The sequence below is a fragment of the Equus caballus genome, chromosome 25 (assembly GCF_041296265.1).
Source record: "Equus caballus isolate H_3958 breed thoroughbred chromosome 25, TB-T2T, whole genome shotgun sequence".
Classification (NCBI taxonomy): Eukaryota; Metazoa; Chordata; class Mammalia; order Perissodactyla; family Equidae; genus Equus; species Equus caballus.
In genome coordinates, this window is record NC_091708.1 from 11,240,177 (window position 1) to 11,255,196 (window position 15,020).

The following is a 15,020-nucleotide window of genomic DNA, read 5'->3' on the forward strand; positions in this document are numbered from 1 at the left end:
AATACACACACCCCAGGGCAGGAAGGACACCCAGAAGTGCCGTGATTCTTCCTCTTCAATTACACACAAGGAAACTGAGGTCCAGATGGCATGGAAAAGAACAAGCCCAGAATCTGACCTCGAGAGATGGGCAAGCAAGATGAAAAGGGGCACTGGGACTGAACACAGCTCGAGCCAGGCTGGCCCCGAGAAAGGCGGCTGCCAGCCCTAACCAGATCCTCTCCTTTTCAGAGTTGGTCTCAGCTGCTCCCTTCATGGGGCTGGCCTGGACCCCTCATGAGACAGCACACCATGAATCACGACATCTCAGAGCTCAGGGTTGGCAGAGACCCCAGAGGTCCTTGAGTCACTACCCATCTGAGACTCAACTACCTTTACGTCATCTCCTACTGCTGCTGCTTGGATACTGCTAGGGATGGGCAACTCACTGCCTCACAAGACAGCTTCCACTGGTTAGTGGGTTAAAAAAAATCTCAAAAGGATTATGACTTTGTAGAGGTGCAGTTCTTGTCTCTATAAAAAGGAAAGCTTGGACTGGGTCACTAGCTTTCCATCTGGCTTCCACAGAGCTCTCGGGTTTTAAGGACATACCTCTGGAGCTGCTGGTGGGGTGAGAGAGACAATGAGGGCAGAAAGGGAGGCCCAAGCAATCTAGGGGCCCTGGTTGTGAGGTCCTGTGGAGAGCTGAGCCTACATCGTGGAGCCAGAACCCAACTCCTGTGGGTGACACAAAGCGGGGCGTGGAGTGGGAAGTTGAGGCAGACAGAGGGAAGGGGGCAAGAGGAGCCCCTGGGGAAACAGCACACTTCTCCATGCCTTCCATCCCAGCCACAGCCCGAGGGGCCAGGCCGAGCTCTCTGCTCACAAAAGCACACCTCCCACGGGTCCCAGCACGGCTGCACGGAGCCAAGGGCGCAGAGCACAAAGCCGCATCAGTTAATCACAGACCACGTCAGCCACGCTGGGTGGTCTGAAAATCAAGCTGCACAGTACCAGGGCCCAGTGGGCCCTCGAGAGAACGTCCTGCACAATGGTTAAAAGAGGGCCTCAGCAGTCAGCCCCACAACGGGTGGGGCTAGTCAGCCTCTTTGTGCCTGTTTCTTCAACAGTAAAACAGGCACCTACGCTTCAAATGTGATGGGGAGGGTCCAAGGAGAATTCACATCAAGTGCTGCCAACAAGTGCGAGAGAACCCAGCAGCTGCCTCCAGTTGCTGCTGTTAGGATCAACCCATCATACCAGAAGGAGGTCGAAAGGGAGGCACAGAATGTGCTGCCCAGGGTCAAACAGCAAGTTTACAGCCCAGAGAAGCTAGGAGTACCAATGACCGCCCACTCCAAGGCTACTGCTCGCTTCACAGTGGGAGACTGAGGCCCAGGGGTCATTCGGGTGGCAAGTGGCCACCGCAGATCTGCTTGACTGCAGCCCAGGCTCCTGCCGCACTGCCCAGAGACGTGCACCGTCACGGGCAGAGGGCACCTTCTTGCCGGCAGCGTTATTCTTACGTACTGAAGATGCCTGCCCCGTTACTACAAGTTACATGCACACGAGACACAAATGTTACACCATCCGAGAAAGGCCACCCTGAAGGGTTGCACGGAGCCTGTTCTGTGCCAGCCCCTTCTCCCCGCCATCAGCAGCACCCACCTCTGCCCCTTCCCCTCCAAGAGCTTCACAGCAGCTCAGTGAGCTGCTTCCTGGAACGTTTACGCGGCGCTGGCTCACCCCGCCCCCGTCCCTGCCATCAGCCACGCGGTGACGTTACACACAAGGAATTCCAAGTCAAAGGGAGCTGCAGCAAGGTCACTACAACCAGCAAACGTCCTGTTTAATCACCTATTTCCTTAAAAACATAAAACATGGGTAACTTCAGGCATAGCCTCCAAGCCAGGAAGCAAGCCCAGAGCGGCACATGCAAGGAAGCGTCTTTGGAGAGAGAATGTGTGGGACTCCACAGGCTCCTGGGAGCTGCGCTGCCCTGCTGGACCCAGCCCCTGTGGGCGCGCCTCAAAAAGCCAAAGTCCCAGAGGACAGTTCTCCCCAGCAAGACGGCTACTCATGCTGAGGTCTGTGGCGGCACCCGGAAGAGGTGGGCTCCATTCTAAAGACGCCAGCAGTGCTGGACCCTCCAAAGTCCAAAGTCCAGGCTCCCAGCAGAGGTCCCCTCCCACCCGCCTCCAGCCCCCTGCCGCCTTGTTCTGTAGATGCAGGTCTGACCCCTCACTTCTACTTGTGTGACCCCAGGGAAGTGACCTGTCCTCAGTTTCCCTCACCTGTACAATGAGACAACACCTCCTTTGTAGGGACACAGTGAGGCTTCATAAGCGTGCATCTCAAAGGGCCAAGGAGGGAGCCTAAGACCTGGCAGGGACTCCGGCCTCAGATGGCTCCTGCCATTTCCTCGTGTCCCGGATACCCCGGCGTCAAACACAAACACTACGCTTCCTTCAGAACTCCACCCTGGAGGCTGCCCTGCCAAGCACAGGCTGCGCTGGCGGTCGGCCTGCAGCTTACTATGTGTCCTTGGGCAAGTCCCTCTCCCTCTGGAGCCTCAGGTTCCCCACCTGTAAAATGAGGCTCTTGGGTTTGGATGACCCCAAAGATCCTTTGCTGCACTGACGTCTGAATGTGCCAGGGTCCCACAGTCACTTCTGTAACTCTGTCCCATTTAAGCCCAGGCTGACGCCTGCTGAATACAAGACTGGCAGGGGTTGCGGGGAGCTCGGGGGCCACGGCTCCCACCGCTGGGCCTGAGGCTGGCACGGGCCCGGCACTCCCACGGAGCTGGTGTTTCACCGAGCCCGGTGGAGGTCACAGCATGTGGGGGAGGTGACAGCAGCAGTGGGTTGACTGCCGTCCTGAGGTGAGGACTCCACCTGCAGACCCGCCTCCTTGAGGTGCTGGAGGAGAGCAGGCTGCGTTCCCTCGGGACTCTGGCCCACATGCTCAGCTCTCTGCTCCTGCTGCCCCCAGAGGCTGCTCTGCCAGGAGGGACTAGGAAGGTGGGAGCAGGCTGAAGGGCGGCCCCACAGAAGGCTGGCCTAAGTCCCTCTGGTCCCTTGCTCCCTGCCTTGGTCCTTCACGAAGTGGCCAGAGCATCGCCTTCCACGCACAGGACACACAGGAGGCAGAGAGTTCTGGAGGTGGGGCCTGGACCGGCACCCAGACCCTCCGCAACCGTCCCCCACGCCTCCAGGGCCCGGCACACAGAGTGCGCAGTGGATGTTGCTTCCTCTCCCTGCCTTCTTCCAATTCGAGAAGAATCAAGAGAAAGCGCTCAGAGAGGTGAACACCAAATCAACAAACAGTAAGAGGGCCACAGAAGGAGGCATCTGTACCCCAAATCCTAAGACACACAGGGCACTAGGCCTCAAATTGAGGGGTAGCTCCCACCCTGCTCCTGGCCGCCCTCATGCATTCTGCAGCACGGTGTGCCCCTGCTCACGTGCCTGCCTGTGCGGGTCGGACGGGGCAGCCCACAGAGCTGCTCTTCTGTCTTGGGACCGTCCTCCTGAGCCGGGAGGACCCACATGGGGCGTTTCTCCTCTGCTTGCAATCTCCCCAGCACCGGGCCCAGGCCTGGGGTCTGTCTATGATAGCTGATATCTGATAACCATTTGTTCTTTAAAGATGCCCCAAGTATTATCCTGGCGAAAACAGGCCCTTAGGATACTGCCCACCCAGCCACATTCTTCTGGGCCCCACACAATTGCTTTGGTAAGGTTTTGTCATCAAGGGCCAATAGGAAAACGGCCACAGAGGGAAAGTCTCTGTATTTCCTATAAACCTGCCACATAGACCAGGGCTCTTTATGCTGCTTCCAAACCCAAAACTAAGATTTCCTCGTGTGGGGCCAGGGATAATTTTGTCTCTAATGATCTAGTCTGCCCCCTCTACCAGATAATGAAAACAAGGTGACCCAGCCTGTTTCTCTTACTGCCCTGGCTGCTGGGAAGCTCCAAATTAAGTTTTCTATCTCAATGCTGCATCAGAAATTCCCAATAGAGGCTTCCCCTCTCTTCTCCTTATTTACTCCTTAGTCCCTATCCTGGTTACCTATCCTTGGTACCCTGGTGTCTGGACCTCCACTGTGTCCCACGAGATTCTTCCTGATGGAGGTGATACAGGAAGTGGTCAACTGCAGTGAAGATTCAACACAGCGCTGCGCGAACCACCACCTTGAAAGCACAAACCTTCCCCTGTGAGGCTGGCTGGGGACGACCCAGGAGCGCCTTCTCTACCTCCGTGTGGCTCTGCTTACCTGTCATGATCCTCTGGGCCTCGTAGGGCTCCATGTAGCCGGCACTCTCCCCCTTTCCCGCTTTGCTCTTGGGATCATTCTTGGCATCAAAGGGATCCGAGTAGTCATCAGCGATGGTCACCTGCAGGAGGAAGGTGGCAGGGGTGAGTCCACCTTTGGTGTTCTGCTTCACTCCTGTTCACAGCCAGGGTTTGCTCCAAACAACATACACGGAGCCTGTGCCATACCAGCACGGAGGCAGGCGGGGGAAGGAATCAGAGCTGGGGCGCACCTTCAGGGAGCTCCAATTCTTGTGGGATGACAAAAGGACCCACACTGGCAGTGCTCCATGGCAAGGGGGGCCCTCTGAGCCTGTGCACGTGGTGTGGCCACTCTGGGCAAAGCACAATGAGAAGAGAAGGGCATCTGGGCAGCGAAGCACAGAGGCAAGAACCTGGAGGGGGAATGTGAGTTGCTCAATTTAATGGAATGGAAATGGTGGAAAGTTGGAAAGGAGATCGCAGGAAGCCTAGAAATGCTGACATGCTCCTGGTGCTGGCCGAGGCATAGAAGAGCTTGTCTAGAGATAATTATGCTCAGCATTCCATTTTCGCCAAATCTGGAACACAACTATGCCTTGGGTAATGAGACAACAATTTGGTGAGATCAACACACTGCAAAGATGCCTGTGGCCCCAGAGAGGCCCAGTGAAAACAGAAAAGCAGCTCAGGGATGGAAGGACAGACCCCCAGGGCCAGAAAGGGGTGGGAGACCCTTCTAGAACAGACAGGGAGACTGAGGTTCAGAGGGGACAGGGGCTCAACCAAGATCCCCAGCCAGACCCTCTGCCTCCCAGGCCCTTCCCTGCCTCCTCACTTGTCTGTATTGCAGAAAACAGCAAAGTTTCACAACAGACAGACAGAGCGAGTCACCTGGGGCTAGACGGTGGGGGCAGGGAGGAGAGTCGATGAGAATCTGGGATTTGAACACTTCAAAGTTCCATGTTTTCCCTGGAGAAGGGTAAAAATTCTCAGTTGGAGGCTGAGTAAAAATGGCAACTTCTCCTCCCATTCCTTACTTCCTAACCTTCATGAGGGGCACACTTACCAGAGGGGAGGGACCGGAACCCACCCACGCCATTCCCCTTCCAGTCATCCCCGCTCCCCAACAACTGGCTGTGATTCTGTCCAGGGATCTGCCCCCTGGTCTCACATGTGACAGAGGGCCAGTCCTCAGCCTCCCGGCCAGGGCCAGGCGGCTGCCTCTCCCGAGGGGGGAAGGTTAGTATTTCTCCCAACCCTTGGGGTTATGTGAATTGTTATTTAAATTGTGGGTTTAATTAGAAACCGCAGGAGCCTCTTCTCTCTTCCAGTTCCTGGAATGTAAGGCATTGGAGGGCCTGTAAACCCAGGGGAAGGAAAAATCCCGCTTTGTCTGCCCAGAAAGCTGCAGTTTGTAGCAGCGGCCCTGGCAGGGAGAGCCACTGACCTCCAGCTGCCGGGAATGTGATGCCCGTGGAGGGACAGCAGGCAGCAGCCCGGTCACTGGCGTGTGGCCGGGACCCGACAGAAGGCACAGCACACAGCGGTCACTGTTCCCAGAACAAGAGCCAGCTTATCAATGACAGACCCAAGCCTGAAGCACCCAGCAGCTGAGCATGCATGCCCGGCCGCCCCGCTCCAGCAGCCACCGCTCCAGCACGGCTTCACCTGGGCTCCAAGGTCCAGCAGGGCCGCTTCCAGATGCTGACGTTGTAATCATGGCCTTTCTTGAGACTTACTGAGCTCAAATGACACGAGGCAGGGGAAAGCCAGGGGTATGGGAGAGGTAGGCCTGGCAACGTCTTTCATTTGATATTCCTACTCTACCATTTGCAAAACACATTAGGGAGAAAATTATACACACGAACCACTGTCAAACAGAACAGCCCAGACTCTGATCTGGTGGAGGGTTTTGTGTCTCAGAGTTCAAGGGAGCAGAAATCCAAACGGAGAGAGCGAGGAACCTGCTGTGGATGACATCTAATCTCATTTCCCTCATCCGGGCCTTCTTTACCGTCTCTTCAACATGAACATCCTCCATCTATTCTGTAGTGGGGAAGGGAGCAAATATTTCCCCAGGAAAACAAAATCATTTAGGGAGAGGGCAGGGGAGGGAGTCTCCGTAATCTAGAAATCAACATTCCAGCTCCTCTCGGAAGTGCTCTGTAATTTGCAAACACGGAGGCTTGCAGAATATAAACCAAATCTTTGTTCACCCAGGGACCTGAGCTCTGCAAGGCCTTTGGTTCAGCAGGCACTATCTGTATTTTCTAATTAAAATGAGATCTGAGCTTGGGTTCTCACAGGCCCCCAGCTGCCTGCCCTGCTTACTGCCATTTCAATCAGAATTTACAAATCCTAAAACCAGGAAAAGCCCCTGGTCTCTGCTGACATATGGTTCCAGTTACACCTGCTGACAGCTGAAAATCCTTCCGTTTAAGAAAAAAGTTCAGAATTCTATTAGTTTAAGAAGCAAATTGGAACGTTCCTAAAATGTATATTTAATCAATTTGCTTTCAAACTTCAAAGTGAGGTTAGCAGAGGGGAGGGAATCTGAGGTTTGAGCAACCTGAAACTTGCAAACACTCACTGAGCCATCTGATCTTTCGCAAAATCATGTCCTGGCTTTTGGAGTAAAAATTTAACCAGGTGTTAGGAGAGTCGCGCGGGCAGTTAACCAGAGTGCTGGGTGACACGCCATAGGCCCGGCCACAGGACTGGGCAGTGTGGCCTCACCCAAGCCGCCCTGGGCAGGGGGCTTGAGGGAAGGTGACTGACTTTCTGAGTTAAAAGAAAGGGAATGAGTTTCCCAGATGTGGGCTTGGATTCCTGCTGGGGTTGCTTTTGCTTTGCTTTAAAATGCCTCAGTTAGCGGACAGGTCCGTCAAATCTAACTGAACAATTAAACCACAAGGGAGCCAGCCAGGACTTCTCTGCAGGTCAGGCCATCTGGGCACACGAGAAGCTTCCCTTGATTTTGATCGTGAATTGACAAAGACCTGACAGGGCATCGGACCCCTTCACGTGGCCTGCTTGTGGTCCCAGGGGCAGGCGCAGAGCTGAGAGGGGACAGGCCATGGCCCCGCCACTCCACTGTGGAGCTGAGCGGCAGCAGAAAGACGTGCCTAGCCAGCAGCCAGGTGCGCTCTCCTGGCCCCCTAGAATGGACGTGCTGGCCCATCTCCGAAAAAGGAGCAGAGCTATGGCTGAACCCCAGGCAAGCCTTTTCTTGTTTTCAAAGAAAACTGGAGACCCCAGGTCAGCCCAGTGCTCCTAAAGGACTTTCAAAGGCTCATAAAGCAGCGAAACCAGGGGTCCTTGAGAGACCTGATCCAACCTCCTCTTGTTCTGTGCATGGCCCACTGTAGCCCAGAGGGTTCCAGAAAGCCACCAGGCCTGCTGCCTCTCTGACACGGCTCTGGGAGCCGGCTGCAGACTGGGAGTTGCCTGCACATGCCTCCTTTCTGTTTTGCGCACACTGCAGGGTGGAGCCGGTCCCTCCCTCCCAGCAGTCTCAGGCCGGGGTGTTTTCATCTTCGGGATTTAGCTCTGGGATAGGAAGTAGTCTTCCTGTTCACCCACAAAGGGAAGCACTAGAGGAAGGAGGGTGTTGCCACTTGGCCACACATCCATAAGGCTTTTGCAAGACAAGCTGCGCCTGTGTGGAGGACTGGGTCCCTGCCACATGCTCTCAGTGGAAAGGTAAATTGCAGAGCCACTTTGAAGGATACCTTTTGGCAGAATCCATTAAAATCCAAAAAAGCAAATGGATTGACTCAGCAACTTCACTTCTCAGTATTTACTCCCAAATATGCATAAGGAGACATGGGCAAGGATGCTTACTGGAGCAAGTAATAACGAGAAACTGCGAGCACCTGCCACATCCATCAATGAGGGAATTGCTAAATAAACGGTACCTGGTCCATATTGTGGAATATTATGCAGCAGGTTAAAAAAAAAGAGCAGTCACTCTATATGGACTAACATAGCTCTCCGTGACATAGCTTTGAATGGAAGAAAGCAGGTTGTAGAATGATAAACACAACATGATACTCAGTAATGAAAAATAAAACAGAAACCTCTATCTCTATTTAGTGTAAAGAAAAGGTCTGGGGAGATACACACTTCAAACTGACACCTCCTCTGGGACCGGGGATTGGAGTGGCTGGAGGAAATCAAAGGACACGTTTCTATAACGTTAAGACATTTTTCAAACAAAGAAAATTTATTAACGCATTAAATGCAAAACTCAACTTTTGAAAGAGTACTCCTCGTCACAGGCTATTCTGATACAGTAGATGGTCGCTTCCCCAACTGGCCCTGAAGATAGGAACGGCCCAGGACGCTTGTTGAAAACAACAGATTCCTAGCCCCTGTTATCTGTATGTTTAATAAGCAACCCAGGTGATTCTTATTAGGAAAGTTTGAGAACTGTTAAGGCAGAGCCAGTCCCCTCCACCATCAATCTAAAGCTAAGCCTCCTAATATTACTCTAGAATTCCACTTTTCCCAGATATTTCTCAGCCCTGTTCATTAAAGTGATGAAAGAGTCGGTGTTCAATGCAGCTCTCTTGCTTTCTTCCCTGAGGGTCAACTGGAGTAAGAGATGACCCAACACACCCTGCTCCATCTCCAGAATCTAAGATGTGGAGGCAATGGCGTCCTCTGTGCAATCCTGAGGGCTGGCCCCAGATTGAGCAACGTGGCCTTGCTGTGCAGGGGTGGGGCACTACAGAGGCAGGGTCCTTCCCTGCCCCCCGAGGGGCCCGGCAGAGGATGTGCAAGGCTCTCTGTTCTAACGCACAGACCCTCTCAGGCCAAGTCTCCCTGGCTCTCAGCAAGCTTTCCTGAGGAGGAAAGGAGGGCTGGTGTGGCTGTGGGGAGCAGCCACTGTCGAAACACAAGGGCGTCCCTGCTAGAATCACTCAGACCTGCTGAAAAGGAGGGATGAGAGAGGTGGAGCAGCGGCCACCTTCCAGGAGCAGGGGAGCACACTGTCCCCGCCACCCCCCGGAGCCCTGCAGTCACCTCCACCTGCTCTGCTGCTTGTGGAAACCAGCATGGGGCTGCCCCAGCTCAGCCACCTACTGGATGAGGCAAGATAAGTCTCTGCTGTTCTCCTCTCCCTGGAAAGTGAGGGGGCGGCACCCCATGGGGTCCTGGGTCCCTTCCAGGCCCGTGACTTCCTTCTGCTCTACTCCAAAGCACACTGCACGCACACCTCGGATTGCTCTACACGGTCCTAGTCGGACCATTTCCTCATCAATTCACCACTTAGACTGTACATTAGTTTTCTTAACATTTTGGGGCTGACAGATCTCTTTGGGAATCTGATAACGGATGAAGCTGTGGCTCCCTCCATCACACTGCTATACGTCCGCAAAGTGTCGGGCGCATTTCAGAAAGGTCAGAAGCCCCAGGGTAAGACCAAGCCCCCTTGCATTCGAGCCACTTTAAACAACAGCCGAGACTCTTGGCCTTAGTGAGGCAGCGGGTGCTGGCTCGATCCTAATTCAACACACGTTATTCCCCTGGTTGAAACTGTACGGTGTGTGACCAGCCTGCCGTTTGGCTGCGCGGCGGGGCACTGTGAGAGGATGGCCTGGGGCGCTTTGTCTTGGCTTGCCAGCTTCAAACCCAGGGGCCACACAGCCCTCCAGAGCAGAACCTGGCCCTCTCCCTGATTCTGGGGGTCAGGAGGGCTCCTCAAAGGTGAGCAAATGGCCTGCGGGGCATGAGGTGGCAGTAGCAGCCAGAGTCCTGGTCCTCCTTTGGGAACCACTGTGACACAGGCCCTGACACGCCTGATGTCCCCACAATGGAGGCTCTGTTGCCATGCCGACCAAGAGATGGCATTAACAAACCAGGATCTGGAGGGCTTCAAATGACCAGGGGGCTGCCTGGGAAGAGGCAGTGGACAGATGTTCCATACAGACCCAGAAACCACACAGAAGCGAGCTCAGTGAGCCAGGAAGGATATCTAGCAGTCAATAAAGGGACATGCTGCCTGGGAACCGGAGCTCCTGCCATTTGGGCATCCGAGCAGAGGCTCTAAGGTGGGCATCTGCTTTGGGTGGAGGTCAGCTCACTGGGTACCACCCATCTAGGCTGTTTTCCTAGCACAGCTTCAGCTGCCCTGTGGCAGAACTCTGGCTTCAAGGAATGCCGAGGTGGGTGACTGTTTGCAGAAGCCCCAGTGTGACTGAGCCTGGCAATGCTCAAGGCTGACCAGTGGCAACTGGGCTGCAGCAGCTGCCTGGGGCTATGCAAATACACAGAGAGGCAAGCGACACCGCAGAAAGGATACCACCAAGCAGGGACAGACCAGACAACAGAGTTCTGGAGCAGAGCTAGCCTCTACCCTTGCTGAGTAATCCAGGCATCCCGCTTTATCTCTGAGCTTCAGTAATTCACCTGTGAAATGGGGCAAAATTGTCTGCCTTCTCAGCTTCACATGAATGCTGTGAGGAGCAAATTATGAGATGATTTGGGGACATGTCAGTAACTGATAAAGAAAAGGCCATGGGGGCACCTCCTAGGTGCCCAGGATTGAGCTAAGTGCTAGGGTCTCTGCCCACAAGAAGCTGAAAATCAAGGGGGGACACAAAGACCTGAGAAGAAACCCCCATCCAGGCCCTAGCGGTCACACGGAGAAAACTGGCTGCAATGAGGCACGACAACAGCTGTCATATTTCTCAACCACACAAAGGAAAATGTTTGTGAACGATCCTTTTCCCCCTTTTATGCTTTGGATAAGCTGCACCTCCTAGTCTGGCACCTGGCCGAGAGGCAGAGACCCTCTCGGGACCCTGAGGGCCACTCGCGTGTGTGCTGGGAGCCAGGAGTGTGCTCCTGGCCCATGGCCCGAGTCCAGGGCTCCACAGAACCGGCCTGTAACACACGCAGGGCTGTGGGGGCCCCACGAGGAGACATAGCAAGCCCGCCGGCTCACCTCTCCCTGTCCCCGGCTTTGACCACCATCGACTCACTCTCCAATAAATCATTTCTGACATGGTCAGGAAATTAATTTGGGGAAGATTAATTAGCTACATTTACACATTCAGCCACGACTCCTGGAAATCAGATGGTGGGAGGGTACTCTTCCACACCGACCTAGGACTCGTTCCCTGTCTCTGCTCGAAGGTCTGACCCAGCCATGCAGAGTCACCTCAAGTCCTAAGCCCTCTTTCATGCACGGACGTCCAGTGCTCTGCCCACCTGCCTCCAGTGGCAGGGAGCTCACGACTTCCTAATTCAGTCACTCGGGACAGGCGTCACTGCTAGCGCCGTCGTCCTCCACAGCCGCCACCCGGTTCTTTGTGCAGACCCTGGCTCTGTTGTAAACGCTTCTTTACAGACGAGCCAGTTAGCCGCTCCGCCTGTCAGGAGGCAAGGGGTGTTTCACAGTGGTCCCCACTGGTCTTTCCAGTCCTGCCCCGCCCGTGGCCACAGCTGCTTGCCTAGACACCTGCAGGCTCCAACTTGTCAAGAAAAATGCATTCCAAATTATAGCCTCTGTCAGCTCCTCTCGGGCAGCTTGCTCAGCCCCTCTCTCGCTCACACACACCCCACCCTCCTTGAATTTAACCCCGTGGAGAAGGATGTGGTTCCAGGTGGGAGGCTGCTGGAGAGTAGCCCAGCTCAGCCCTGTTTACCCCAGAAACTCGCTGTTAAGTGGTAAGGACCGGCTTCTCGGCATCTCTCAAGCAGAGGGAGGTTCTATTTTGAATTCAGAAATAGCTCAATCCTAGAGTTTCTTAACTGCTCTCAGCCAGGGCCCACAAACAGAGAATTCAGTGCACCCCTCCCAAGGACAGAAGCACCCAGGGGTCTGCATGGTCATCACCTGTGAGATGAGAGCCAAAAGGGCCTGGGAGATGGTCTGGTTTGGCAGGTTTAAAACTTTTTTTTTCTTGAGGAAGATTAGCCCTGAGCTAACATCTGCTGCCACTCCTCCTCTTTTTGCTGAGGAAGATTGCTCTGAGCTAACATCTATGCCCATGTTCCTCTACTTTATATGTGGGACGCCTGCCACAGCACAGCTTGCCAAGTGATGCCATGTCCACATCCGGGATCCGAACTGGCGAACCCTGGGCCGCCAAAGTGGAATGTGCAAACTTAACTGCTGCACCACTGGGCCAGCCCCCAGGTCTCAAACTTTTTTTTTTTAATTTTTATTTTTTCTTTTTCTCCCCAAAGCCCCCCGGTACATAGTTGTATGTTCTTAGTTGTGGGTCCTTCTAGTTGTGGCATGTGGGACGCCACCTCAGCATGGCTTGATGAGTGGTACCATGTCTGCACCCAGGATTCGAACTGATGAAACAGTGGGCTGCCTGCAGCAGAGCGCGCGAACTTCACCACTCGGCCACGGGGCCAGCACCCCCCCAGGTCTCAAACTTTTACGTGTGTAATTTGTGCAAAGGAACTCTCACATGGAACCCCAACATGCCCCACTATCCAGAGTGTGAAAGGCATGAATTTCTTGGGGAGCAGGAGGCCCCAAGGATGGGGGTGAAGGTCAATGCCAGAAACAGGAACCAAATGTTTCCTAACTCCTGGGTCTACATTGTTTGTGCAAGACCTGTACGGCTATGATTTTTCTCTTAAAGTCTTAAACTCCTAAAATTTTCAGGCCATATCCACCACAATTGCCTCTGTTGAAAAGCTGCCTAGTGGCCCTTGTAAGGACCACCGCTCATGCCCGCAGACAGCTCCCTTTGGGAGGCGGGCCCAGGCCAGGCTCGGTCCACTTGGGATCACCCCATGAGCCTCCCTTCGTCCTCCCCTGAGCTCTGGCTCAGCACCGCCCAGCCCTCCTGCAAAGGTATCCTCCCCATCCACCTTCCTAGACAGTCTTTTCTCCTGTGCTTCCTGCTCAAGGCAAACAAGTGCTCCTCCTGGGCTTTGGGGCCACTGACTAGAAAAAGCTCTCAGACCAGCCCTGGATCAAGAAGAGTAAGATAGGTATTTTCTTCTTTCCCCTGCAGGGTACTAAGGCTGGAAGGGTAGGAGGACGCATCAGCAGGAACAGGGACGTGGGATGGCTCTGGAAGTCATTTACCTCTCTATGCCTCAGCTTCCTCATCTATAAAGTGACAACAGAGTGAGGGCTAAATGAGCCAATATAAGTGACATACTTAAAACAGGACCTACAAACAGCTAGTGCTCAAGAGATGTCAGGTGCCATTTTGAGCATCTCAACCCATCTCATCTTACATTAGAGGAGACCGAGGCCTGGAGAGGGGAAGGGTCTGGTGGAGGTCACCTGGATATCCAGTAATAGACCGCTCATTAGCGGGGTGACAAAATCGGACCTCCACCAAACCCCAGCCACAGGAGAACCTCAGGCATTGGATGGCCTCCGTATCTATAGCCTGCCTCCAAAATCGGTTTCAGACGGCTGGATTCCGAGTCATTTTTCCGTTCCTGATAGGCCCAGCCCACCCGACATCCTCCTCCCCAAGAAGGGATGGGCACGCCTGTGGGCTTCTCCCGGTGCCTGACGTTCTGGACAGTAAGGACACCTTCTCCAGTGCACTCGCAGGAGAAGCATGCAAAGAAAGAGGGCAGGGCTGGGAGGCCAAAGGCTGTTACTGAGGGTTATGGTGCCCTTAAAAACCAGGCCTCGGTGCCCATGCAGGGCCTGGGAGTGAGCTGGCATGGCTGAGCCAGGGGGCTTCTCCTGCCAGCATGTGCTGTGTTCAGAGCTGAGGTTAAGGGAAGAAAGGGCTTGCACCTGGGGCAGCCCACGTGATCGGAGTCGGCACAGTGCGTTTCAATTACCAGTGACAGTGGCACAGGACCCTTACCAAGCAAATAGTCGCTTCTCTCCAAATGGGGCCCATTAGGATGATTCATGCGCATTTCCAACACAGGAGCTGCAAGGCAGGCCCGAGCGAGCATCTTTAAGACAAAAGCAGCACTGAACAGCTGCCCTCCCTAAGTCACTGCCCTTCTACTGAGGACGCACGGCACCAGCTGTAATTACCTTCCCTGTATTTGAGGGCTCACAATTATATTCAGCTTAATAGTGGGAGCTCAATAAATGGCGATTCACTTTTTAAAATAACGCCATCTTCTCAAATCCTCCAACAACCAAGCCTCGAAGAACTCTCTCTCACATGAAGTCCTCTAGGATAAGGAACTGTCCTGTACCCCAAAGCACTTTCTCTCCTAGGTACTCAGCACCGTCTAATATACAGGAAAGTGATTGGGGACAGAGCTCTGCACCGTCACACTGGCTGTATTACTGTCAATGGCTTGTTCAATCATATTTACCCCATGCTTACGACGTGCCAGGCAAGGAGCTCTGAGCTAGGATAGAGTGCGAGCAAAGGCAGGCCTGTTCGCTGCCCTGGGGGAGCTTCCAGTCCCTGGGAGGACAGCGTGAATTAATCAGTTCACCTCTCCTGGGAGGGTGGGCATGGTTAAGGGCAGGAGGCACTCAGCTGGCATGTGCCAGGCACAGCAGTAAGCACATGGGTGAAGGTCCCTCTGCACCCTGCTCAGAATCGTGGCTACGTGTAGGCCTGTCTACTTCACCGAAGGTTCCGGGGCCAGTTCCTTGCGTACTGCAGCCGGGTCCTGGTGCACAGCAGGCCCACAAGCTGTGCTGGGCAGGCAGGCACACAGAGGGTGCTACCGGACTCACAGGCCGAGCTTCAGTACTACCCGGCTTCCACCAGCTGTGGGGCTCTGGGCATGTCTCCCGCCTACTCAGAGCCTGCACTTTCCCACCT

General features: G+C 54.3%; 1 protein-coding gene across 1 annotated transcript in view; it reads right to left on the reverse strand.

The window, feature by feature from the left end:
• Positions 1-15,020, reverse strand: part of SHB (SH2 domain containing adaptor protein B) — a 131,631-nt gene that overhangs the window by 79,160 nt on the left and 37,451 nt on the right. The window contains exon 2 of the mRNA XM_001496517.7: positions 4,262-4,382. Coding sequence (XP_001496567.3) covers positions 4,262-4,382 — 121 coding nt within the window. The remainder of the gene's footprint in view (positions 1-4,261; positions 4,383-15,020) is intronic.